The following is a 27711-nucleotide window of genomic DNA, read 5'->3' as shown; positions in this document are numbered from 1 at the left end:
TGCGCTCAGGTCATGATCTTCTGACTAGGAGTTCGAGCTCCCATCTAGAGTCTGACAGCTCAGAGCCTGGGGAGCCTGCTTCAGATTCCGTGTCTCCCTCCCTCTCTCTGCCCTCCCCTGCTCACATTCTGTCTCTCTCAAAAATAAGCAAACATTAAAAAAAATTAAAAACCAAACCAAATATATATATATATATATATACACACACACACACACACACACACACACGTATACGTGTATGTGATCAGCATATACATCAATATGTATATATCCTGGGAATGAAAGGCACATTAACAAATTGTTACTGGTATCCTATTTGACGCAGGAGTATTACATATCACATGACACGTCCCTTCAAGTTGCAAGATCTTAATGTTTCAGGTATGAGAGAGATGTGGAAAATACAGCAGCGTATTTTGAATTAACATGTTGCAAACTCCTATGACACAGTATTCAACCCATGCAAATGAAACGAAACTCTGGGGGTACTGAGGACATTTTAGTGCTATGCGGTTGTGACATCTCAGCTGCCTGGACGACGTACACAAACTGCTCATACTAAAAAAAGAGTACTTACACAAGTGTCACACAAGGGGTTTACCTAAGAACTTGCAGAAAAAAATTCCTTAGCAACACTCCTGAAGGCCAGATCAGGTTATGCCCTCTCACGCTATTCTAACAGAAAACCAAAGTTAATAATCCAAGAAACTTGAGAAATGCTCTTTAGTGCTCCAGTCAGCAAGTCACGCTGGTGCCCACAGCAGAAGTACCCCCCCAACCAGCCTGGTCAACACTGCGCCCTGCGGTGTCCACGCGCTTCTGAACTCGCGCGCTCTTACCAGGCCAGCCCGAGTCACGTGACATAGCTCTCAGGCCCCCTCCCCTCATCTGTGACATCATCAATGGTGCCTGATTACTTTCTTTTCTTTAGAGAAAGCCGGCCCAATCAATAATGAAAGAGAGAAAGAATATAAGAATTTCATCTTTTCTGGTTTTTATTTCTAAGCGTTTCCTCTTCTTTATGAGCAATCGCACGACACTACCTTCTCCTTATTGATCGGGCGTTATCCTGGGCAGTTCCCCTGAGCGGTCTGGGTCTTTCTGGACTGTAGGCACTGGCGGGGCGCGTCATTGTCCACCGCCAAGTCCCGGGCTGCTCCCGCCGGCCTCCTTTAGGGCGTGCGGCCTCGATGTCCTTCTCCCGGTGTGCCCTGTTGTGGGCTCGGCTCCCGGCGGGGCGCCGGGCTGGCCACCGGGCAGCCGTCTGCTCTGCCCTTCGCGCCCACGTCGAACCCCTTCCTGGGGCTTTGGGGCGCGTGTCTGCCGTTGCCTCCTCCTCCTCCTCCTCTGCCTCAGGAGGCTCCAAAGCCCCGAACACGTCTTTGTTCGTGCCGCTGACTGTGAAACCCCAGGGCCCCAGCGCGGATGGCGACGTCGGGGCCGAGCTAACCCGCCCTCTGGACAAGAGTGAGTGCGGGAGCCAGCGAGGGCGGCGGGGGGTGTCTGCAGGCCCACGCGTGGCCGCGAGGAAGCCGCATCCCCTTTCCCTGGAGAACCCGGGTCCCCTCAAGCGTTGTCATCGTGCTTGTCAGTGTCTGCCTACCGCGCTGATTTGTGAGCTCCTCCAAGCTTGGGGCTGCGTCTTAGTGATCCTTTTATATGTCGCCCCAGAAGTGGTCTTTTTCCTTTTACTGCTCTCTCTGAATCGTTTCAACCCTCTTCCGATGGGACGATTCGCCTTTCTTAGGTCGTTCGGTGGACGACCGCTTTTTCTGGCATCCTTTTTGGTTCCTTCGCCCCTGCCCAGAACTGATACCCCTGAGAAGGGGCAAGGGAGGTGTCAGTGAAAAGCCAGAGGAGGATCGCTTTAAGGAGTCTTTATAATTTACTGGCACTTAACACTCCAGAAACTTACAGTCTCGCGGGGAGAAAGGATGTATGGATAACCAAACGTAATACAAGTTAGAACATGATAAGGGTGTCCTCGCCTAAGGTGGTCTGTATCCTGATCATCCAGGACTCCAGAGAGAAAGGAGTCCGCTTAGCATCAGTAAGTGGCAGTGTGTTTTGTTCCCCAAAGTAACTTTGGATGGGAGGCATGCGGATGGTTTCAAAAGGATTTTCAGATTATAAGGTTGTACGTCTTTAGTTTCTGAACGATTAAGGAGGCAGGGAATTTCCTCAGGCCAAATGAAGCTCTGGGAGGCCGAGGGAATTGTATAGCTGCACAGGGCACTAGCTCTCCAGAAGCTATTTTCAGGCAGTTCACTTCAACAAGCAACATTGGTCACTCCTATTGTAATTTTTGTTGTTGTTAATTTTCTTTTTAATTTTTTTTAAAAATTTACATCCAAGTTAGTTAGCATATAGTGCAACAATGATTTCAGGGGTAGATTCCTTACCCATTTAGCCCATCCGCCCTCCCACAACCCTTCCAGTAACCTTCAGTTTGTTGTCCATATTTATGAGTTTCTTCTGTTTTGTCCCCCTCCCTGTTTTTATATTGTTTTTGTTTCCCTTCCCTTATATTCATCTGTGTTGTCTTTTAAAGTCCTCCTATGAGTGAAGTCATATGATTTTTGTCTTTCTCTGACTAATTTCACTTAGCATGATACCCTCCAGTTCCATCCGCGTAGTTGCAAATGGCAAGATTATATTCTTTTTGATTGCCGAGTACTACTCCTATATATGTATATATATATACACGCACATATATACGTATATATGTGTGTGTATATATATATATATATACATATATATGTGTGTGTGTGTGTATATATATATATAGATCTATATATATAGATCTATATATATAGATATAGATATATATATACACACACACACACCACATCTTCTTTATCCATTCATCCATCGATGGACATTTGGACTCTTTCCATACTTTGGCTATTGCTGATAGTGCTGCTATAAACATGGGGGTACATGTGTCCCTTCGAAACAGCACACCTGTATCCCTTGGATAAATGCCTAGTAGTGCAATTGCTGGGTCGTAGGGTAGTTCTATTTTTAGTTTTTTGAGGAACCTCCATACTGTTTTCCAGAGTGGCTGCACCGGCTTGCATTACCACCAACAATGCAAAAGAGATCCTCTACTCCTATTGTAATTTAAAAATGCAGACTACAACATACTATGGGCCAAAGCTTGTTTTGGGGGGCAGAAGTACAATACTTAAAAAATTTTTTTCAATGTTTATTTATTTTTGAGAGAGACCGAGTGTGAGTGGGGGAGGGGCAGAGAGCGAGGGAGACACAGAATCCCAAGCAGGCTCCAGGCTCTGAACTGTCAGCACAGAGCCTGACTTGGCGCTCGAACTTATGAGCCATGAGATCGTGACCTGAGCCGAAGTCTGGCGCTCAACCAACTGAGCCACCCAGGCACCCCAAGAAGTATAATACTTTTACTGAAAAATGTGATGGAACTCATGGCTATTCCTTTTTTTTTTTTTTTAAAGTTTATTTATTTATTTTGAGAAAGGAAGAGAGAGCACGAGCAGGGGAGGGACAGAGGGAGAGAGAATCCCAAGCAGGTTCTGCGCTGTCAGTGCAGAGCCCGTAGCAGCCAGTCCCACCACTGTGAGATCATGATCTGAGCCGAAATCAAGAGTCTGGACGCTTAACCTCCTGAGCTACCCAGGCGCCCCAGTATATGCTATTCTTTAACCAGTTCTTCGAAGACAGTGTTAGGCTAGCTATTTCACTTAACATGGGAGTTGGGAGGTCTTTATTTTGGGGTACTTTTAATAATGTGATAATACTGTTAAAATAATAATTTTAATAATGTAATTATTGGTATTAATACTATTTATTTATCTTAAGGTTGTGGTAAAAAAAATACATAACAAAACTTAACCATCTTAATTTTTGGTGTACAGGCCAGTAGTGGTTAAGTATATTCGCATTGCTGTGAAACACATCTCCAGAACTTTTTATCTTGCAAAACTGAAAACCTAAACCCATTAAACAAGTTTCCTCATTTATTTTATGTATTTTTTTCAAAATTTTATTTAAATTCTAGTTAGTTAACATATCGTGCAATGTTGATTTCAGGAGTAGAATTCAGTGATTCATCATTTGTAACACCCAATGCTCATCATAACAAGTGCCTTCCTTAATACCTATCTCCCATCTAGCCTGTCCCCCACCCACATCTCTTCATCAACCCTCAGTTCTCTAAGAGTCTCTCATAGTTTGTTTCCTTCTCTCCTTTTACCCCCATCCCACATGTTCATCTGTTTTGTTTCTTAAATACCACATATTAGCAAAATCATATGGTATTTGTCTTTCTCTGACTTATTCTGTTTAACATAACACACTGCACCTCCAGCCACATCATTGCAAATGGCAAGATTTCATTCCTTTTGATGCCTGAGTATTATTCCATTGTGTGTGTGTGTGTGTGTGTGTGTGTGTGAACGTACGTATGCGTGTGTGCGCACGTATGCGTGTGTGCGCATATGTATACACACACACCATATCTTTATGCACTCATCAGTCAATGGACATTTGGGCTCTTTCCATAGCTTGGCTATTGTTGATAATGCTGCTGTAAACTTCAAGGTGCATGATTCCCTTCGAATCTGTATTTTTGTATCTTTTGGGTAAATACCTAGCAGTGCAGTTGCTGGATGGTAGGGTAGTTCTACCTTTAACTTTTTGAGGAACCTCCACACTTTTCCAGAGTGGCTGCACCAGTTTGCATTCCCACCAACAGTGTAAGAGGATTCCCCTTTCTCCTCATTATCTCCAGCACCTGTTGTTTCTTGTATATAATTTTAGCTCTTCTGACAGGTGTGAGGTGGTATCTCATCGTGGTTTTGACTTGTATTTTCCTGATGATGAATCATGTTGAGCATCTTTTCGTATTTCTGTTAGCCATCCATCTGACTGTCTTTGCAAAATTGTCTGTTCATGTTTTCTGCCCATTTTTTAACTAGATTATTTGTTTTTTGGGTGTTGAGTTTGCTAAGTTTTTTGTAGATTTTGGGTTCTAACCCTTGATCTGATATGTCATTTGCAAACATCTTCTTCCGTTTAGGCCGCCTTTGAGTTTTGTTGATCATTTCTGTCACTGTGCAGAAGCTTTTTATGTTGATGAAGTCCCAGTAGTTCATTTTTGCTTTTGCCTCTGGTGACATAGAAGAAGTTGCTGCGGTCAGGGTCAAAGAGGTTGCTGCCTGTGTTCTTTAGGATTTGGATGGTTTCCTGTCTTACATTTAGGTCTTTCATTCATTTTGAATTTATATTTGTGTATGGTGTAAGAGAGTGGTGGAACTTGTTCCATTCCTCTGCATGTTGCTGTCCGGTTTGCTCAGCACCATTTGTTGAAGAGACTTGTCTTTTTTCCATCGGATGTTCTTTCCTGCTTTGTCAAAGATTAATTGACCATGTAGTTGTGGGTCCATTTCTGGGTTTTCTGTTCTGTTCCCATTGATCTGAGTGTCTGTTTTTGTGTCAGTACTATACTATCTTGATGATTACAGCTTTGTAATATAGCTTGAAGTCCGGGATTGCGATGCTTCCAGCTTTGCTTTGCTTTTCTTTGCTTTTTCAAGATTGCTTTGGCTATTTCAGATCTTTTGTAGTTCCATACAAATTTTAGAATTGTTCATTCTGGCACTGTGAAAAATGCTGTTGGTATTTGGATAGGGATTGCATTAAAAGTATAGGTTGCTGGGGCGCCTGGGTGGCTCAGTCGGTTAAGCGTCCGACTTCGGCTCAGGTCATGATCTCGCGGTCCGTGAGTTCAAGCCCTGCGTCGGGCTCTGTGCTGACAGCTCAGAGCCTGGAGCCTGTTTCAGATTCTCTGTCTCCCTCTTTCTCTGACCCTCCCCTGTTCATGCTCTCTCTCTCTGTCTCAAAAATAAATAAACATTAAAAAAAAAATTAAAAAAAAAGTGTATGTTGCTTTGGGTAGTATGGACATCTGAACGATATTTGTTCTTCCAATCCATGAATGTGGAATGTTTTTTCACTTCTTCGTGTCTTCCTCAATTTCTTTCATAAGCTTTCTATAGTTTTCAGTGTACAGATCTGTTACCTCTTCGGTTAGATTTATTCCTTGGTATCTTAATGGTTTTTGGTGCAATTATAAATGGAATGAATTCCTTGATTTCTCTTTCTGCTGCTTCATTATTGTGGTAAAGAAACGCAACAGATTTCTGTATGTTGATTTTATATCCTGTGACTTTACTGAATTTGTGTATCAGTTCTAGTAATTTTTGGTGGGGTCTTTTGGGTTTTCTACATAGTTGTCTGTGAATAGTGAAAGTTTGACTTCTTCCTTACCAGTTGAGATGGCTTTTATTTTTTGTTGTTGTTGTTTGTTGTCTGATTGCTGAGGCTAATACTTCCAGTCCTGTGTTAAATAACAATGGTGAGAGTGGACATTCCTGTCTTGTTCCTGACTTTAGAGGAAAAGCTTAGTTTTTGCCCATTGAGGATGTTATTAGCTGTGGGTCTTTTGTATATGGCTTTTATGATGTTGAAATATGTTCCTTCTATCCCTAGTTTGTTGAGGGTTTTTATCAAAATGGATGTCAAATGCTTTTCCTGTATCTATTGAGAGGATCATATATATATATATTTTTTAATGTTTATTTATTTTTGAGATAGCGCCAGCAGGGGGAGGGACAGAGAGAGAGAGGGACAGAAGATCCAAAGTGGACTCCGCTGACAGGAGTGAGTCTGATGCGGGGCTTGAACTCACGAACTGTGAGATCATGACCTGACCTGAGCCAAAGTGGGACACTCAACTGACTGAGCCACCCAAGCACCCCAAGGATCATATGGTTCTTATCGTTTCTTTTATTAATGTGGTGTATCACATTGATTGATTTGTGAATATTGACCCATCCCTGGAGCTCAAGAATAAATCCCACTTGACTGTGGCGAATAATTCCTTTAATGGACTGTTGAATTCGATTTGCTGGCATCTTGTTGAGATTTTTTGCATTCATGTTCATCAGGGATAACGGCCTGCAACTCTCCTTTTTCGTGAGATCTTTGTCTGGTTTTGGAATCAAGGTAATGCTGGTCTCATAGAATGAGTTTGGAAGTTTTCCTTCCATTTCTATTTTTTTGGATGGCCTTTCTGTGTTTTGTGGGCAAAGACTGTATTCTCCATTTTTGCCTGCCTTTCCAGCAATATAGCATGTGTGCCTGGATCAGTAGAATGTTTATCTCTGTGGAATAATGCAGTGATATTTAACATGTACAGTGTTAATACAATTTCAGCTTGATTGATTAAAATATTTTCACTTATGACATTATTGATTTATAGTGGCCTGTTTCCTCAGCAGACATCTAACTCAGCTTCCCCTGTTAGCCCAGTGATTCTCTGCTGTCACCCTTGAAATAGTTTTCTAAGCCTTGTTTGAATACTTCCAGTGACAAGGAGCTGGCACTTTTTTGAGGCAGCTTCCTTCACTCTTCTAATTGTTAGAAGTTCTTGTATAAGTTCCACTGAAATCTGCATCCCTTACTTCCCACTGGCTTTAATTATGCCATCTAGAACAAAATAAGTGTAGTCTGTTCTTTTTTTAAAAAAAAATTTTTTTTTTAACGTTTACTTATTTTTGAGACAGAGAGAGACAGAGCATGAACAGGGGAGGGTCAGAGAGAGAGGAAGACACAGAATCCGAAGCAGGCTCCAGGCTCTGAGCTGTCAGCAACAGAGCCCGACGCGGGGCTCGAACTCACGGACCGCGAGATCATGACCTGAGCCGAAGTCGGCCGCTCAACCGTCTGAACCACCCAGGCGCCCCAGTCTGTTCTTCTTAAAACCATCATCTTCCTTGGGGCACCTGGGTGGCTCAGTCGGTTAGGCGTCTGACTTCGGCTCAGGTCACAATCTCACAGTCTGTGAGTTCGAGCCCTGCGTCGGGCTCTGGGCTGATGGCTCAGAGCCTGGAGCCTGCTTCCGATTCTGTGTCTCCCTCTCTCTCTGCCCCTCCCCCATTCATGCTCTGTCTCTCTCTGTCTCAAAAAAAAAAAAAACAAACCATCATCTTCCAACTAAAGATCATCCCTCACCTCTTTAGTCATTTACATAAAAACATGATGATCTGGTCCTTGCTGGTTGTCTTTCTAGATACTTTTTGGCTGCTCACTATTAGATGTTTAGAATGCTTGTAAGTAAATGAAACAGAATACAGTTATCTAAAAGTGGCCTGATGGAGGCTAGGGACCATGTCTAATCCTGTGGTGCTTTGCTTATTCTTCTGCAGTATAACAGGAATATTCTGTTGTTTGACTATAATTTTTCTGGACAGCCCATTGCACTATTAAACCATAAAGAGCTCGTGGTCAACTAAAACCTTTAAGTGCTTACAGCACTCAGTAGACCGCTGGCTTGACTATTAGGATTTCAAGTATCTTTTGCTCTTTGGGCCTTTCTCCATCTGGAAAACCAATGTTAAGCAAATCTTTCTTTCAGATGAAGTAAAGAAGATCTTAGACAAGTTTTACAAGAGGAAAGAAATTCAGAAACTGGGTGCTGATTATGGACTCGATGGTAAGGCTGCTAGCATTTCTATTAGAGATATTATTTTATTACTTCTTAGATTACCTCTTTGTCAGTATTGTGTGAGACCTAGTGTGCCCTGGAAATAAGTGCATGGGTGTGGTCTGGAGGATTCCCTGACCTTTGCTTCTGCCTTGGCAGGAGTTGGGCAAGATGCATCTGCTGTGCTGGACATACAGCAAGGGAGCTGTGTGTTTAGCTTTCCTCCCTGTCGTGCTGGGATTTCACTTTTGGTCAGATGATAGTAAACCAGCTGTAGACCCCCTGGCCCCACCTCAAAAAAAAAAAAGTCACTTTGAATTTTTTTTTTTAATGTTTATTTATTTTTGAGAGAGAAGATTCAGAGCACAAGCAAGGGAGGAACAGAGAGAGAGGGAGACGCCGAATCTGAAGCAGGCTCTAAAACACTGAGCTGTCAGCACAGAGCCCGACACGGGGCTTGAACCCAAGAACTGTGAGATCATGACCTGAGCCGAAGTCGGACACCTAACCGACTGAGCCACCCAGGTGCCCCCCACCAAAATCACTTTGATGAGTTAGGTGTGTTGCGTGTATATACACTTTATAAGTTTATTTACTTATCTTGAGAGCGTGCACATGAGCAGGAGAGGGACAGAGAGAGAGAGGGAGAGAAAGAGAGAATCCAGCAGGCTCTGTGCTGCCAGCACGGAGCCCGATGTGGGGCTCGGATGGTGAGATCACGACCTGAGCTGAAATTCAGAGTCCAGCAGTTAACAGGTGCCCCTGTATATGTACACTTATAAATAAGAAATGAAATGAAGACTAAGTCTTACCTATTTTGGTTTTGTATTTCCTGCAGCTCGTCTCTTCCATCAAGCATTCATAAGCTTTAGAAATTATATCATGCAATCTCATTCCCTGGATGTGGACATTCACATTATTTTGAATGATATTTGCTTCAGTGCAGGCAAGTGTTTAGAGACTTTTAAAAATCTCTTTAAAAATGTGTTGAACATACTTTGTATTTCTTCCCATACTTCATGTTTATTTCTCTGGTCAGAGCTTATTAACATCCTGTAAATAATTCCGTGCTTTCATAGGAGGCCTTTGAGGTCGTTTTGCTTTAAAAAAATTTTTTTTTTTAGGTTTATTTATTTTTGGGAGAGAGAGAGAGAGAGAGAGAGACAGAGCGTGAGTGGGGGAAGGGCAGAGAGAGAGGGAGACACAGAATCTGAAGCGGGCTCCAGGCTCTGAGCTGTCAGCACAGAGCCTGACACAGACCTCGAACCCACGAACGGCAAGATCATGACCTGAGCTGAAGTCGGACACTTAACAGACTGAGCCACCCAGGCGTTCAGAGGTCATTTTGCTTTTATAGTGGGTCCGTGGATTAAATCAACAATATATCTTAAGCTTGAGAAAGGCGGGGGCCTTGACCTTCTGCTCTCCACTCTGTACTGTGTACAGGCCGCAGTGAAATGAACTCTCACAGAAGACAGAATTAATACATGGTGGATTTCATTTGTTTCTGCCACTGACTTTTTTCTCCCACATATCAGGACAGAGTTCTTGATGTAAAAGAAAAAAATATAAGAACGTTATTGTTGTGTTCCCGTCGGCAGTTTGGCTTTGGTTATGGTTTTTAAATGTAAAGTGTTTGCGCGTCCATTTCTGTTCAGTAACCATAGGTCTTCTTTCTAATGTATATATCCAGGTTGTTTATTTTTAACTTAACTTTCACCCAAGTTGATCTTTACCTATTTATATTGGAGGAGTAGAGCATGGTGGTTGACAGCCAATTTGTTGTTTCTGTAGAAAGTGTAAGCGAAATTAGGAAGAAAACATAAGACAAAGCAGGATCTCAGAAAAGGAATTCCTCGCTCCAGAGTTTTTTTTTATCCTGGGGGCAGTGTCCCCTGAACTGGCTCACTAAGAGGAAAAGTTTCACTGAGTTTGGTTATGGATAACTTGTAGACTGTATGTGTTAATGTAGTGTTTTATTTTTCAGCTCATGTGGATGATTTATTTCCATTTTTCTTGAGACATGCGAAACAGATATTTCCTGTGTTGGAATGTAAGGACGATCTACGTAAGATCAGTGACTTAAGAATACCACCTAACTGGTTAGTTTCTTTATTTGTGGATTTGAGATTTTCAGTTTCTAATCTTGGGAGATTAGTGATCATTATATATTATATATATATATATATCATTATAATATTTTTTGTTGTATGCTGGACAAGAAATCATAAGGAGGCTAGGAGTTGTTTTCCCTAGAAAAGCAGGCAATTAATTCTGGTATCTCCCCTTGATTCTGATCAAGTTAGGTTGTAGGTTTTATTAGGACAAATCTAGAGTAGCCCTTAGTTTAGGGTGTTGGCCTTACAACTCAAGTGTGGCCTTTCCAGTGTGAGCTCTCACCATTTCCACACTGTAGCTGGAACTCCGACATCTAGCACTTTGCCACCCCTTTTAGACTTTCTGCCCAAACCCTTTGTGGTTGGGTGGGCCCTGCCCATGTTCAGCCCAGCCCTTGGTCAAGGATCCACAGGGTAGCCTCACCTAGACTTCAAGGCATCCTCTGCACTGAACCCTTTCTTCTTTTCCACAGTTTGCTTTCAAATTCCACCTGCTTTAGCATCTCTGAATTTTCTCGCTACTGCTCAGCTCGTTGGGACTGTCATACTTTGCTTGGGTTCCACCTCCTTGTGCCCTCCTGGGGTGCAGTACGGCACAGCTCAAGTGTTCCTTTGTTTCAGGGCTTGTAGTCCTACACTGTCTGCTGTTTATGTCCCTAAGCAGCTGCTGCATATACTGTCCAGTTTTGTACTTGTTTATGGTGGGAGGGCAAGTCCTGTACCATTCATCATGGCCAGAAGCAGAAGACTCAATTATTATGTTATATATGTTGAAATTCAGAAGGCTAGGCATATTTACTTACAGGTTCATGTGTTTAGAGCTGTGGAAATGATGTGAACATGTCTATGGAGCAGGATGGGGTTTAAACTTATTTGAAGTAACTTCTGAAGAAAAGGGACTAGTACAATAGCAAAAATATCCAAGAAATTAATTTGCATTTAGATTTTTCTGTCCTCTAGTTAGTAAATGCCAGTCTTAGAAAATAGTCATTATTTTATTGTGGATCTGAAAGTTGTCGTTTAATTTTAGTTTCCAAAGATGCTCTCTTGTGAATATTAACAAGATGTTTCATTGGAATAGTTTTCAGTTGATACTTTTGCCAAGGTAGATTTTGAGGTTAATGGGATTAAGCTGTTTACCTTCTTATGTTTTAGGTACCCAGAAGCCAGAGCCATACAGCGGAAGATAATATTCCATTCAGGCCCCACAAACAGTGGAAAGACTTATCATGCAATCCAGAAGTACTTGTCAGCAAAATCTGGAGTGTATTGTGGCCCTTTAAAATTATTGGCACATGAGATCTTCGAAAAGAGTAATGCTGCTGTCAGTATATTACCAAGTATTTGCTTTTTTTCTTGTTAATTTTCTTGTTAATTTCTTGAAAATTGCTAATTTTCTTGTTAAGGAGGACTGGGCAGGGTGAAGGTGGGAGTTGGGAAAGGGCATATGTAGTAATTTGCCATTAATAAAAGTTGTCATAGTTCATTGTACTTTGTAAGATGTACCACTATTTTATGTATAATTGAGAAAGAAAAAGATGCTGTCAACTGACTCTGACTTGCCGTCAGTTGTTAAAATGTATTCTGATTTCAGAGATAGTAAAATGTGAAAAAATGTGTATTAGAATGAATGAAACACAATTATCACAGAATATTTCACAAATACAGAGAAGTGCAGAGAATTACACACAAATAACCTGAACCCACTCCCCAACTCCCATCAGATTCTAACATTTTGCCATACTTGCTCTATTTAGTTTTTTAAGAAATAAAATACTGATATAGTTGAAACTCCCCTCTGAAGTCCTCCTTTGCTTCCTCAGAGTTAACCTAACTCTGATACGATATTTAATTTACCTTTTTTTTAGATCAGACTATGATGCTATCAAAAAGAAGTAATGATAAACCTGAAAAGGACCGAATGCCCTGTAGTCTGAGGCATCGTTTCACTAAATGGGCCACATTTTGGTTCACTGTTTTATTATAACTTTATAATGTAAGATGAACCAGTTTGGGAAGATAACTTGTATTCTGTTTTTTTGTTCAGAATAATTTGTGTAATTTGCATACATAATGCTTCCTTATCCATAAATATTTAAGAAAATATTTCCTCAGAACAATGACTTTGTTTTGCATAACCACGTGGCATTTATCTACAGCAGGGTATTTAATATTGATAGAATACTATTACTTAATCTACAGTCCATATTTACATTTTGCCAGTTGTCAGTAATACCACCCCCATTCTCTTCCAACCCCCCAGGATTCTGTCCAGGGTGCCAGCACTGTATTTTGTTCTGTCTCTAGTTTCCATTAATCTAGGACAGTTTCTAGGATCCTTCTTTCATCTTTCATAACCTTTACATTTTGGACGACTAATGGTCATTTGTGGTAAACTGTCACTCAGTTTGGACATGTCAGATGTTTCCTTGTGATTAGTTTTAGGTCACTAGGGAGATGGGCTGTCCCAGATTGCCTAGACTTTCCCAGATTTAGCACCAAAAGCACTTCGTCCTGAGGAACGCCTTAATTTCTGGGCAAACTGTTATACGATAGTATTAATGTTGCTCCTTGTCAAGGAATTATTAGGAGATCTTTCTGTTTTTTTTTTTTTTTTTTTTAATCTTTTAATGTTTATTTATTTAGAGAGCGCAGAGGAGGGGCAGAGAAAGAGAGGGATAGAATCCCAAGTAGGCTCTGTGCTCGCAGTGCAGAGCGGGACACTGGGTTCCATCTCATGAACTGAGATTATGACTTGAGCTGAAATTAAGAGTTGGATGCTAAAAAAAAAAAAAAGAGTTGGGTGTTTACCCAACTGAGCCACCCAGGCACCCCAGGAGGTCTTTCCATTCTTAAATATTACTTATGATATTCTTCCTGAATCCAGAAACAATTCACATTTGTTTTAATACTGCTACAGTGCAGAAATATACAAAGTTAAGTGAAACTGCTACACTGTCTCATGTTTTTGATACCTGAGAATTTAGCTAATTAGAGGTGTTTGCAAGTTGACATACTTTGTGTAAGAGCGGCTTTCATAAAATTTTTTTAAAGGTTTGGGAATAAATTTGATGGTAATGGTGAGAATATTAAACAACCCAAACTTCTTTTTGCTATTATTTTAAAGATGGCAATAACCCCAGATATCTTTTTGTCACCTTAGGGCGTGCCGTGTGACTTGGTAACAGGTGAAGAGCGTGTGACCGTGGAGCCAGATGGGAAACAGGCTGCCCATGTTGCTTGTACAGTTGAGATGTGCAGTGTTACAACTCCTTGTATGTACATGCCATTTAAGAACCTTTAGGGTTTAGTAAGTTTTTATTTTAAAATACAGTTAAACATATGAAATGTGTTTTTATTGTGAAAAAATTTTAAATTGACACGAATAGGACAACATATCCAGTGCTCACCAGTGCTCACTAATAAATGTCAGACTCTTGGTGGTGTTTGCTTGTGAATGTTCCTCTCCCCTTTTCTCTTAAAGGAACTAAAATGTTAACAAGTGTAATTGGTTCCTTTTTACCACTCCCCAGTTTAGTTCCTTTTTTGATCCAACTGCTGTCAAGTGTTTGGTGTGTATCTTTCCTGTCTTTTTTTACATCACTGATACATGTTACCTACCGATACTATGGATTGTATGATTCAAAACAGTCAGGTGATTATCATACTGTATTATTGTTCCACAACTTGCTTGGTACTCTATGCAGCATGTTTTTAGAACTAGTCTTGTTATATGTATATTAGATGTTTATCTTATGTGTATAATATGTATCATAAATATATATATCGCATTTATTCATTTAAACTTATAACGAAAATTCCATCTTACAACTAAAATTGTTAATTCCCCTACTAAAGAATATTTAGGTTGTTTAGGGTTTTTCATTATTATATATTGCACTGCAATGAACTTCTATTTAAGTAGTTTTGAAAATATTTTGTTTAATTTTATTTTTTAAATGTTTATTTTGAAGGGGGGAGGTGTGTGTTAGCAGGGGAGGGGCAGAGAGGGGAGAATCCCAAGCAGGCTCTGTGCTGTCAGTGCAGAGCCTGACATGGGGCTCAAACTCACAAACTGTGAGCTCAAGACCTGAGCTGAAACCAAGAGTGGCCGCTTAACCAACTGAGCCACCCATGCGCCCCTGAAGATATTTTAAATAAATATTGACTTTTCCTTACCAGTAAGCAGTCATATCTTTGTTATAGAAAATATAAACATAAATGCAAAGAGAAGGAAAAAACCCATAACCTCCCAGTCCTACTCATCCAGAATCAACAAGTGTTAACGCTGTGGTGTGTATTTTCCAGATTTCTTCTATGTTTATGTTTGTATTGTGTATGCATATACTTAATGTGTGCATTGTGAGTGTGTATATTAAATAGGAATTACACATTATGTACTCTAGTTAGTTTTTTCATTTTAATAATCGTAACTTTCTGAGTAGTTTTTTTACAAATGAATTTATTATAAAAGTAACACATTGTAGACATTCTGATAGCCCAGGAGTTCATAAATCAAAATTCCCTCTTCTGTCTCTTCTTTTCTAATCTTGTTTGTATGTACCCAATTGGAATAAGTAATTTTTAATCTGATGGTTTTTCAGTATAAAACGTCCTCTCTTTTGTTTCCTAAATGTTATTATGGGTATGTTAATTTTTTTTAATGTGCTCTTCTCAACTCCTTGGTATTTGAGGAAGAAGATTAAAATATAATTGATATGACACAAGGAGAATAAAATAATATTGTTGAAAACATTTTGGCAACGGCATCTGTGTGGCTCAGTCGGTTAAGCGTCTGACTTTAGCTCAGGTCATGATCTCATGGTTTGTGAGTTCGAGCCCCTCATTTGGCTCTCAGCACAGAGCCCACTTTGGATCCTCTGTGCCCCTCACTCTCTGCGCCTCCCCCTGCTCGCTCACTCGCTCTCTCATAAAAAATAAACATTAAAAAAAAAAATCTTTTTGGCGTTAGAAAATAAAATGAGGCACTAATTTTTGCCTTAGTGATGAGGTTTTAAAACCCCTAAGAATGGGCATAGCTAGAGCTCAGGAAATTACACTTTCTATCCCATTTTCTGCTCCTGACACCTGTCTGGGTTCATATGATAGAGAAGCTTCATTTACAGTAGGACTGTCTGCTCCTTATTCCTGGAAGCCTAGATGCTTACTTCTTTTACTACCCTGTGGATATGTTAGTTCTTATTAAGTAGATTCTCCAGGCTCCCTCTGAGATTGCAAAAAATAGGACAAATGAACCTACTAGATGTTGTATCGCCTGGGTTAGAATTTTATGTTTTTAGATCTTAAACTTGATCTCTGTACATGCTGTATAAGCTTGGGCCAGTGACTTAACTTCTCTGGGCCTCAGTCTGTTCTTCTATAAAACGGCTAGAATGATGATACTTATGGCATAGATTTGTTGTAAGGATTAAATGAGTTAAAATTGTAAAGCACTTAGAACAAGCCTGCCAGAAAAGAAGTGCTTCGTGAGTGAGCGATGGTGGTGATTATGGTGGTGATGAAAGCTTGAGTTTGGGTGCTATGATTTGTTTATAATATTATTTAAGTAGATTGTATTGCTCATGACGAATTTTTATTTTAGATGAAGTGGCTGTGATTGATGAAATTCAAATGATTAAAGATCCAGCCAGAGGATGGGCCTGGACCAGAGCGCTTCTAGGTTGGTGGTCTTAATGCTAACACCCGTGCTTTGTGACCTCTGCACGGAGTTGCATTTCTCTGCTTGACATTGCCAGATAGAGTTCTTAGGATCCTCTCTTTTTGACACAAATCGAACAAAATTCAGCCTAGTGTGAGTTCTTAGTTCCTAAATGTTATTTTAAAAATGGGAAGTCCAGTTTTCTTACTATAAAGTTAGCATAATCGGTTAATTAAAGTTAAAATGTTCAAATCTCGCCACCTTTACACAACCATCTTAACATTTTGGTGTTTCATGCGGTCTTTTTCCTCGTGCATATGGTGTTTTGTGAATATATTATTTTGTATCTTGTGTTTTTTTTTTCGGTTCTCTTGTTTCATAGATTTTTTTCACACCACATATTAATATTGCACATTCTCCATTGAAGAGCTGTACTATTTTTTTCCACAGAGTTGAACATTTGTTCCTATTATTGATAGTGCTACAGTAAAAATTTCTGTGGCCATAGCTTTTTATTTATTTTATTATTTCTTTAGGATAGGCTCCTGGAATTGGGAGTTCTTGAGGTCCATGGACATGAATGAATATTTCTACTGCTTGATATTGGAGTGAATTTTTGATCATTGTGTTATAGGGCAGGTGTTTGCAAACTTAAAAACAAATAGCTGAACTCTCTCTTCAAACAAATCATATACCTTAAAGCCTGTAATTTAAAATGAGAGTGGATCTGCTCAGTGGTAAGGAGCTTGGAGTTTCTTTTACCCTCCGGTCCCCAGCCTCCGAGGTACCTCAGTCATTCCATGGAGCCTAATTTGAAAAACACAAGTATAAGATTCAGTACTAACCATCAGAATGCCAGGTTCTGGTCCTTTGCTGGCTTTACTCTGTAGTGGACTCAAAACCATAGCCAAAGCAGTTTAAAAGCACTGAGATTGGCATGCCTGAGTGGCTCAGTTGGTTAGGCATCTGACTCTTGGTTTTGGCTCAAGTCATGATCTTACAGTTTCATGAATTCAAGTCCTGCATTGGGTTCTGTGCTGGCAGCATGGAGCCTACTTGAGATCCTCCCTCTCTCTCTCTCTCTCTCTCTCTCTCTCTCTCTCTCTCTCTCTCCCCCCCCCCCCCCCCTTCTCTGCTCTCTTCTACTTGCACCGTCTGTGTTTCTCTCAAAAAAAAAAAAATAAATAAATAAATTAAATAAAATAATAAAATAAAATAAAATAAAAAAACTGAGATTTATAGAGATAATCTTTGCCTGCTAGAAGGTTGTTGTCGTGAGGTTTGAATCAAAGAGATAATTATCAAAGAGATAATATTGATGAAAACACTTGGTAAAGTTATAGAGCAATCGGTAAGGAAACTTCAAGTATTTTTGTTATATAAAGTGTGAAATATTTAATTTCGTATCTTTAAAAAACTGTCGATTTTGCATTTAACAGGACTCTGTGCTGAAGAAGTCCATTTGTGTGGAGAATCTGCTGCCATTGACCTGGTTACTGAGCTCATGTACACGACGGGAGAGGAAGTGGAGGTAGATCACATGCTTTGTTTTCAAGGTGGCATAGCAGACAGCCTGGAGTACCCCAGCAGTGGCTTCAGGGGTCCCAGATAGCGGCAAAGTCAGAACTTAACTAAAAAGAAAGTGTCATTTCCTCACAGTTGGCTAGATCATACGTGTTTGGTTGAACCTCATGATCCGGAATTCCGGCGGAATGACCATCACACCCCAAGCCTTCCAAAAGTACAAGAGACTCGTAATCTTCTCTTGACAACGCCTTATGGAGTGTGAGCAGTTCTCTTTAGAATTAAATAAGTCAGGAATGTTGGAAGTTTGAGGCTTAGCAAAAGCATATGGTTTTCAGAATTTCGGATGTCAGAGATTAGGGCCTTTTGCTGGAGATAGTTTGTATCCCTTTCTCCAACGTGGACAGTAGAAAATAACTGGTTTCCTTTCAATCCTAATTTTTTTTATGTGTGTGTGTGTGTGTGTGTTTTTTACTATAGTTCTTTAATAAGATGAAGAAATACTTAAAAATCGGTTCATTAGTTTTGTGTTCAGCTTTCAGAGAGAGGGTGGGATGTAGTGGAAAAAATTGTGGGTTCTAGTCTTGGCTTTGCTGTTAACTAGCTTTGCGTTGTTAGGCAGATTGCAGAAGGCTAGAACTGAAAGAATCCTTATCAGACCTGATCTTTTATGTGGACTCTATTTTGCTTTTTCATCAAATTGAAATAATAGTTAGTAAACCTCTGAACTTACCAAGTTGCCACAAAAATCGAATGTATATGAAAGTGCTTTGAAACTCTGAGACATGGGGGTGCCTGGGTGGCTCAGTTGGTTAAGCGTCCGACTCTTGACTTCAGCTCAGGTCATGATCTCACGGTTTGTGAGTTCGAGCTTTACGTCTCGGGCTGTGCACTGACAGCACAGAGCCTGCTTGGGATTCTCTCTCTCCCCTCCTCTCTCTGCCCCTCCCCGACTCGTGCTCCCTCTCTCTCTCTCTCTCTCTCTCTCTCTCTCTCAAAAATAAGTAAACTTTTAAATAAAGAACATTTAAAAAAATTTTTGTGGCATGCTGTATATAACATTTTGTTAATTTAGAAAACACCAATGAGAACTGATGGTAACATTTATAATGTGAAAATAAATGTTTTTCTATATTGTAAAATACCATGTAAATGTAAAAACATTGGAACTTGTCAATTTTTAGCTGCTTTTGATTGCTCTGCCCATTTTTCACCTCATAGTGACAGGAAGTTGAGTTAGTTGTGTTATTTTACAATATCATGTCTTTATTGTAGGTTCGAAACTATAAGAGGCTTACCCCCATTTCTGTGCTGGATCATGCACTAGAATCATTAGACAACCTTCGGCCTGGGGATTGCATTGTCTGTTTTAGCAAGAATGATATTTATTCTGTGAGTCGACAGATTGAAATCCGGGGATTGGAATCAGCTGTTATATATGGCAGTCTCCCACCTGGTAATTATTGGCTTTCATCATGACAGGGATATGAAGTCTCTTATTTTTGCCATTTATGTTGAGATGTGTCTAGAAAACACAGTAAAAGGTACTGAATAAGGTTGTTTGATACATTAGTAATTTGTTATGGGTCAAATTAAATATATTTCTCTAGTTCATCTTGGTGGGGATAGAAGTTTTTTAATTATAGCTCTTGCTGCTCTTGTTAGACTGTTTTTTAAATGTTGAGTTGATGATTTTGTTACAGAAATGTCATTAAAATATGAGCTTGGTACATAGTCTTAAAGGTGTAGTCCTGAAATCTCTTTATAAGTGTTCTCAGAAATGGGGCTAGTAGGGGATTGTGTTGCTCTGTCAGGATATTTAAAGGAGTAGGAACGAAAGATAAGTGGCTCTTTGAGGACATAAAGCAGTAAATTTGAAACAGTAAGAGTTTTATTCATAAGAATGGAGAATGAGAGATGAGGGTTCTAAGATATACTTAGTGTGATGTGGTAAAAGATTGAGAGCACTGAGCGAACGTAAACTGTTCTTATTTTAGGGACCAAACTTGCTCAAGCAAAAAAGTTTAATGATCCTGATGATCCATGCAAAATCTTGGTTGCTACAGATGCAATTGGCATGGGACTTAATTTGTAAGTAATTTGTTTTTAATAATCATGGGTATTCTGTGGGTTTTCTAATTGGAATTAGAATGACCAAACACTTAACGTTTAGGAGAATGGGTATTATAATACAGTCGTGAGGTTTATCTTGCTGCCATCTCTTGAGGGAATAAAAAGAAAATATCACACTAGGGATTTTGAATGACACTGTCTCCCACTAACCTGTTATAGTATCTCACTTTATTTTCAGGTTTTCAGCAGGTGTATGAGTGCCAATTATGAATGTGGGGCTGGCCATTATCTCTAGGAGTAACAGTGTTGTGTCTAAGTATTTTCTCTGAGGAGTCAAGGCAGTTACACCTTTTGGAATCCAAGAAGTATTCAAAGCTATTAATGGCAGCCAACTTCTTTATTTTAGAGAAAGAGAGGGAGCAAGAGCAGGGAAGAAGGGCAGAGGGAGAGACAGAATCTTAAGCAGGCTCCATGCACAGTATGGAACCTAACATGACCCTGGGATCATGACCTGAGCCGAAACCAACAGTCAGACGCTCAACAGACTGAGCCATCCGGGCTCCCCAATAGGAGCCAACTTTTAAAAACAGTCTGATAGCACTTTATATGGTTTACTGGTAAAAAAAAAAAAAAAAAAAAGTCATTTTCTATACCTTATTGAAGTATAATTTACATACTCCACAGTTCATTGTAATTGCACAGTTTAATGGTTTTTAGTAAATTTATACATTTGTTAAAAAGTACTATTTAATGGGAAGGAAAAGAATTACTGACAAACCTCTCTTACACTGTAAAGAGTGGACAAGATTGTAAGCAGGTCTAAACTAGAACTGGAGTGAGCATTTCTGTAGTGACCCAAATGATGGGGAGTTTTTTATACAGCAGTCTGTATTGAGACTACTTTTATTTCTATTTCAGGAGCATAAGAAGAATTATTTTTTACTCCCTTATAAAACCCACTATCAATGAAAAGGGAGAGAAGGAAATAGAACCAATTACCACCTCTCAGGCCTTACAGATTGCTGGCAGAGCTGGTAGATTCAGTTCAAAATATAAAGAAGGAGAAGTGACAACAATGAATCGAGAAGATCTCAATTTACTAAAAGAAATTTTGAATAGGCCTGTGGATCCTATAAAGGTAAGGTGTAACGTGTTGATTACTTGTCTGCGAAGGACAGTCATTCCTTCCTTCACTCACCTTCCAGACCCTTGCCTGAGACACCTGGAAACAGAAATAAGCAAAAGAAAGTTTTGTGCCATGAAAATCCTGTCAAGAAAGCCCTACTTTACTGCTTTGGAGAGCCCTAGGGACCCCTTCATTAGAGAATGGTGAGCAAATGGAAGATCCAGATTGAACGAGTTTAGTAAACCTGATTTTCCTTGAGTTCTTTCTGTACTCTAGCATTGGGTGGGGAGAGGGGCGTAGTTGCTGTGACAGCCAGCTGCAAAATTGTGAGAAGCTTGAATGTAGAAGAAACTCTTGAGTGTGGGGCAAAAACAGTACTAAGCGATATAACTTTGAGCCAGTTCGGACGAGGTTAACTTTTGGTTAGTGCGGTTAACGAGGCAGCAGCGTATGTATTTTAGTTATAAGTTTGTTAACTCATAATTTAAGTTGCCTAGAAAATTTACTTATAAATTACCGTGGCTCATCTCGTTTTTCAGTGACCCTAGTAAAAGGGGAATATAAATGAGTCGATGCAAGGGAAAATTCCTGGAGGAAAGCTGCGGTTGAAATCCTTTCTGTAGCTTTTGTTAAGAGTGCAGTTGCTAAGGACACACCCCCATTTCCCCTGTGTGCCTCATTTCTTGTGCCCATACTCTTCGTCCCTCCCGTGACTCAGGTCTGTCTTCTTTCCTCCTTTCCTCTTTGTGTTTCCCATTCCTTTTCTCTTTCTCTTTTTGCTTATACCCGCCTTATTAATACTGGGATACAGTTGAAGAGAGACTGGTCTCCAGTGTAGACATTCTCTCATGTATTTATCTATGTTTGTCTGTCAGTTTTATTGCCTTGGTTAAAGCGATTGGGTTTTCCTTGTTCATTTTTGTTCAGTGAAGATAACGGAGACCCTGGAAAGCGTTTTTGGTACTCTGTCAGATCATCAGAGGTTTGAGAAATACTAACTAAAATGTCAGCGAAAGGTTGATGAGCCAACTCAGTGGGTATAATTGGTCAGGGTCACTAAACCATCTCATCAGCTTTCTCAGTTGGTGATAAATGGGAAAGTGACATTGCTTTTTTCTTTTTTACTCAAATTCTTGTCATTTAACTCATTTGGTGAGAGCTTAGCCTGAATATAGGACTTTATAAACAACTTAAGAAAAGTTGTCCTCTAAGAAGGAAAAACTTAGAGTTGTTCTTTCTTTTACTAAAGGCAGCTGGTCTTCATCCAACTGCGGAACAGATTGAAATGTTTGCCTACCATCTCCCTGATACGACACTTTCTAATCTCATTGTAAGTAAAAACGTACTTTTAAATCTCTCCTAAAATATCTAAAATATCTTTTCTAAAAAGGTTGATATTGCAGACAGTTACTAATTAACTTCGTGGGCATCAGTGGATAGTCTATTTTTGTGATAGTGTTACTTATGAGGTTTATCTTGAAAGTGAAAACCTCCTCTCAAAATCTTCTGGGACTTTTGTCTGGAGGAATTTTCTGAGTATTTCAGGTTGGGAAAGCTATAGGGGAGGTCTTTTAGCCTGTGAGAACAGTGAATTAAACAGGCCTTTCTAGAAGACTGTTAAGGATTCAGAGATTGTCTTTTGTAGACTTGAGTACTTTATTCATGCCCACTTAGGCAGTCCAATAACGTATCTTTTTTTCCCTCCAGGATATTTTTGTAGACTTTTCACAAGTTGATGGGCAATACTTTGTCTGCAATATGGATGATTTTAAATTTTCTGCAGAGTTGATCCAGCATATTCCATTAAGTCTACGAGTGAGGTATGTTTTCTGCACAGCTCCTATCAACAAGAAGCAGCCTTTTGTCTGCTCTTCGTTGTTACAGGTAAGCCTTTATCTTTATATTTTGAGTTGTTTCAAGTCCATGCATTTCCCTAAACAGTACTTTGTTATTCAAGGTAAAACAGTTGGAGAGCACTTTTCCATAGGAGATACTATATAAGAACTTACATATAAAGTGGCTCTTTTTTTTCTTAAAAGACAAATTCTTTTGAGGGAAGGGGGTCTTGCCTGATGATACACGTCTTTTTTTTTTTTTTTTTTAATTTTTTTTTTTTTGCCTGCTTTTTATTTTTATTTTTATTTTAAGTAGGCGTCATGCCCAGTGTGGGGTGTGAACTCACAACCCTGAGATTAAGAGTCACATGCTCTACTGACTGAGCCACCCAGGTGCTCGCTAATACACTTCTTTCTTAGTAGCATTGGTTAATATTTTTTGGAAGGGGAAGGGGACTGGGGGTTAGTGGTGGTCATAGTATTCGGTTTTCCTGATTATAAGGCACTGAGCCAGGGATTGCTGTCTTGTATGAGTTTGGTGCCAGGCTTTTAGCCCCTTCTTATTCATTTGCATAGGGATACAAACCTCTGCCTTCTGAGGAGCATTTACGCACCCAAAAAAGGGGAGCAGGGAAGGGCAGTGGAAGCTGAACTCCCAGCCTCCTGCCATGTCCTCTCACTTTGCGGAGCCCTTGCCTCTCCCCTGTTGCCTCTTCCTGGAGTGCCCTCCCTGTCCCACTAAACCCAAGGGCCTCCTCTTGGAATCCTCCTCTGACTCTAGTCTTGCCCCTGTCTTCTGTATAGAACTCAGCATTCTGCGTACTGGCTGTGTTCTCACCAAATCTGTTTCTAAACTTATGTTCGAAATTACTTTCAAATCGCATAAATAATACATAAATGCTTTCTCACTGCATGAAGTGAAAACATTACGGATAGGTTAAATTGGGCTACCACCCCCAATCTCCGTCTTTTGACAGAGCTACAGTTAACAGTCTGTGTCATTGCAGACCTTTTCCGTTGCATTTGCTTACATATATGTACATATGGAAATTCTAGTTTTGTGGGTGTGTTTTCCCATAAATGTTATAATGAATTATTCTGCAACTTGCCTTTTTCTTTTCCCTTTAATATGTCTTAGAGGTATTGCACACCCAGGTATTTACTTAGGAAATATGTTTCTTAGAGCTGGCATTTATGAGAGAGTTAGTTAGCATAAGGTTGAAATTTCTGGAATAAAGTCTGAAATGCTATAAAGTGACCTGGGTGGGGGCACCTGGGTGGCTCAGTCGGTTAAGTGTCCGACTTTGGCTCAGGCCATGATCTCGCAGTTTGTGAATTGGAGCCCCGCGTCGGGCTCTATGCTGACAGCTAGAGCCTGGAGCCTGTTTTGGATTCTGTGTGTCCCCCTCTCTTTGGCTTTCCCATGCTCATGTTCTGTCTCTCCCTGTCTCTTGATAATAAATAAATGTTAAAAAAAAATTAAAAAAAAAAAGTGACCTGGATGGAGCTCGGGTCCATGGACCTGACTCTGTTTTACCACCCTTCAAACGGCTGTTCTAATGAAGCAGAAGCATTTTACTAAGGGATAAGAAGTCTGGAATGGTAGAGGCCAGCAGTTGCTTATGTGTTCTGATACTGTTAGCACATGAAATGTAGAGATTTTTCCTTTTTTTCTTGATCACCATTATGACTGACCTTTAAAAGACCTCCATCCCATTGATGGCCTCTGGTGCCCCACAGGATAATTGTTTGGAAATGGTGTTCCAGGGAGCTCCTTTAGGGCCAGCTGTTGGACGGAGGTATCTGAATGGATAAGTATCTCTCCCTTCCCCTTTTTGGACAGCTCCATACTTGGCTCTTTTACGTATTGGATTTTTACTAGTTTGTGGTCAGAAATATTAAAGTTTGGCTTGTCCTGCTCAGCACGTTAGCTTGGTCACATTTCCATCCTTCATGGCTATTCTGTTTGGCATGTGTTAGCAGAATGCATGACTGAATTTAATAAAATCATAACATTATTTAACCACAATTGTTCTAAAACTGCCTCGCCTCTCTGAAGTATGGACCTTACTTAGGTTAAACATTTAGAGATAATTTTCCCTAATGAGGAAATGAACGATTTGAAATCATCTTATTCTTGAAGGTAAACTTTTGCTCTACAGGTCTCATATGGTTGTATTTCTGTCTCCTATAGTATATTGTGATGCATAATAATGCCTGGCATTTGTGGGGGTTGGGGGCAGCCTGGTTTTCTGAGCACATTCTCCCAACAGTGTTCTGTGGTTCAAGAAGGAGGTATGGTGGTCTTAGGGTATTGATGAGGTCGCTGAAGCACAGAGTGATGACTTGGCCAGAGCCACACAGCTAGTGAAGAGATGCAGAGTCCGTTTACTAGCTTGATCGACTCATGCCCAACCTTTCATCAAGCCCCCTCAGAGTTTCTTTATGAGAAGGAAGGATATTGACAAGATACAGCTTATATTTGCAGTTACAGGACCATTCCATAAAGGGGTAGAAATGAGAGACTTCAAAAATATCTGTCCAAAACTTGTAACATTAAATGTTCATTAAAGTTAACAGATTTAGGCTCTGTTAGTTTTTGTACGACTTCTGATGTACATGTTATTGCCCTGGCTTTGGAAAATGAAGGAAAGCACCCCCCCCCCCCCACTTTTTTTCTTGAAGGTATCTTTATGAAGTATTAAATATTCTTAAAAGTATGGAAAAGTATAAAGAAGGAAAGAAACCAGCCTGTTGAACACACAACCGCAGTTAATGTTTTGTTGTGCTTTCTGTTTCTGATTGCAGATTTAAGTGCATTTTGATTCTTTCACCAAACTCTTTTCTTCTCTTTCAGTTTGCCAGGCAGTATAGCAGGAATGAGCCACTGACCTTCTCGTGGTTACGCCGATATATTAAATGGCCATTACTTCCACCTAAGAATATTAAAGACCTCATGGATTTAGAAGCTGTCCATGATGTCTTGGATCTTTACCTTTGGCTAAGGTATCACATTTTTCCTTTACCTACTCTCATTTTTCTGAGTAATAGGGAAAATCAAAGGTTTTATGAATGGTCTTTTGCTCTCTCAAGTAACAGGCACATTTTTACAGGGTGCTGTCTGTTATGTTTGTTGTCCGTTATGGCAGTCGAGCCTTGTTTATACCCATTCTAAAAATGACTAAGGACTTCTTATGATTCTAGTTAAGATAGGTAGGTGAGGAAGTGTACTAGATTCTTGCTACACAGATGGTGGTCCCCGGACCAAAAGCATTGGTATTACCTAGGAGCTTGTTAGAACTAGAGAATCTCAGGCCCACCCCAAACTTAAACTACATTTTAACAAGATCCCCAGGTGATTCATTTGTATATTAACATTTGAAAGGTGCTGCTTTACATCAGTGATTCTCAAAGGAGGGGCCTGTCCCCCTTAAAATATGATTCACTTAAGATATGAGTGATGACCTACCCTCATAATGACAGTATTCCTCAGGTGTGTTGGGGCTGAGCAAAGGCACTGGACAGAGTCTGCAAAAACAGAACATTTGGGGGCCAGTGTCCAGATGTAGTTACATCACTGAGATAAGCCCAGTGATTCTGATAAGGGCTGTTGCTATATAACATAATATGTCTTTTCCTAGCTACCGGTTTATAGATATGTTTCCAGATGCCAGCCTCATTCGAGATCTCCAGAAAGAACTAGATGGCATTATCCAAGATGGTGTACACAACATCACCAAACTGATTAAAATTTCAGAGTCACATAAGCTGTTGAACTTGGAGAGCTTGTCGGCAGAGAACCGGTCCCGATTGTCAGGAACTTTAAAGAGCCAAGCTAGAAGGGTGCGCGGCACCAAAACTGTAGGGAGTAAAGCTGCTGAGCCACCTGTCCCCAATGGAGGAGAGAAATCCCTAGCTTCCAGACTGGTGCAGCAAGGACTCCTCACTGCAGACATGCTGAAACAGCTAGAAAAGGAGTGGCTGACACAACGAACTGATGGCAAAGAAAGAACAGAGCCTGGGACTTACTCAAAAGGGACAAGAAGAAAGAAGAAGGAACCTGATTCAGATTAGTTTTATTTTATTTTTATTTTTGCCAATAAAAATCTATTTTAAAATCCTTTTTTCCTCATTTGTATTTACTGCCTGCTACGGTATGTGGCTATTACGGGTTTTTTGTTTGTTTGTTTTGTTTTTGTTTTGTTTTTTGCTTGGGAAAATTAGCTCTTAAAGATAACTGCTGTTTGTTTCAACATTTAAAAACTACGGAATGTCTTAGGGATTTTATTTAAAGCTTTATATAGTGGTCATTTGTAGTATAGCACTAAGACAATGCACTATAAGGAACTGTGAATGAGAATAAAATCAGTTTGGTGAAATGTTTTGACCAGTTTCCTACACCATTGCTGAAGATGTCATGATTGAAGTTTTTTGACACATGTTGCTGGTACCCATGTACTAGAGGCTGTTCTTGGTGCTGGATATAGGCAGAAAGCAAGGCAGATAATGTTTCTGCCATCATAGAGGTTGTATTTGGATATGGAACAAACAGGAGTAAGTTGACAAATGATGTCAGCTCTGTAAGGGCAAATACTGTTGTCTGTCTGGTTCACTGCTATACTATGGTTCCTGAAATACGGTAAAGGCAAATCAGTCTTTCTGAAATAAGTGGATATAATTTCAGAGATATGCTAGGAAAAAGTACAATAAGGGGAGAGAATGACAAAAGTTGGACAGATCAGGGTACAGTTTCTCATCACTGCCAAGCTCATTGACCTTGTCCTCACTGGGGGTTGGTCTCTGCATGGACAATAATGCCTACTTAGATTTGTCCAGTAGGTTAAGTGTGATGAGAT

At 40.1% G+C, this 27711-nt stretch overlaps 1 protein-coding gene across 2 annotated transcripts; it reads left to right on the top strand.

Annotated features, from left to right (window-relative positions):
- Positions 1 to 1006: 1006 nt before the first annotated feature.
- Positions 1007 to 26976, top strand: SUPV3L1 (Suv3 like RNA helicase). 2 transcript variants are annotated; one of them, XM_060642557.3, is made up of 15 exons: positions 1007 to 1467; positions 8453 to 8530; positions 9360 to 9467; positions 10509 to 10623; positions 11794 to 11962; positions 13802 to 13913; positions 16241 to 16318; positions 17737 to 17828; positions 19097 to 19277; positions 19819 to 19912; positions 20813 to 21032; positions 22270 to 22350; positions 22728 to 22904; positions 25713 to 25861; positions 26497 to 26976. In XM_060642557.3, the coding sequence occupies exons 1-15, from the start codon at positions 1191 to 1193 to the stop codon at positions 26927 to 26929; spliced, it is 2364 nt and encodes a 787-aa protein (XP_060498540.1). In that variant the 5' UTR covers positions 1007 to 1190; the 3' UTR covers positions 26930 to 26976. The 2 variants fall into 2 exon arrangements, with proteins under 2 accessions (XP_060498540.1, XP_060498541.1); XM_060642558.3 differs by lacking the exon at positions 1007 to 1467 and adding an exon at positions 1934 to 2050.
- The last annotated feature ends 735 nt before the right edge of the window (positions 26977 to 27711 follow it).

The sequence above is a fragment of the Panthera onca genome, chromosome D2 (assembly GCF_046562875.1).
Source record: "Panthera onca isolate mPanOnc1 chromosome D2, mPanOnc1 haplotype 2, whole genome shotgun sequence".
NCBI classification, from domain to species: domain Eukaryota; kingdom Metazoa; phylum Chordata; class Mammalia; order Carnivora; family Felidae; genus Panthera; species Panthera onca.
The sequence above is the reverse complement of the archived record's forward strand: the minus strand, read 5'-3'. Positions and strand labels throughout refer to the sequence as shown.

Excerpts from the sequence above, each read along its gene's own strand:
- SUPV3L1 (XM_060642557.3), top strand. The coding sequence starts at position 1,191 with ATGTCCTTCTCCCGGTGTGCCCTGTTGTGGGCTCGGCTCCCGGCGGGG. Across the intron at positions 10,624-11,793 it reads TTAAGAATACCACCTAACTG|GTACCCAGAAGCCAGAGCCA; the intron begins GTTAGTTTCTTT and ends CTTATGTTTTAG. Across the intron at positions 16,319-17,736 it reads CTGGACCAGAGCGCTTCTAG|GACTCTGTGCTGAAGAAGTC; the intron begins GTTGGTGGTCTT and ends TGCATTTAACAG.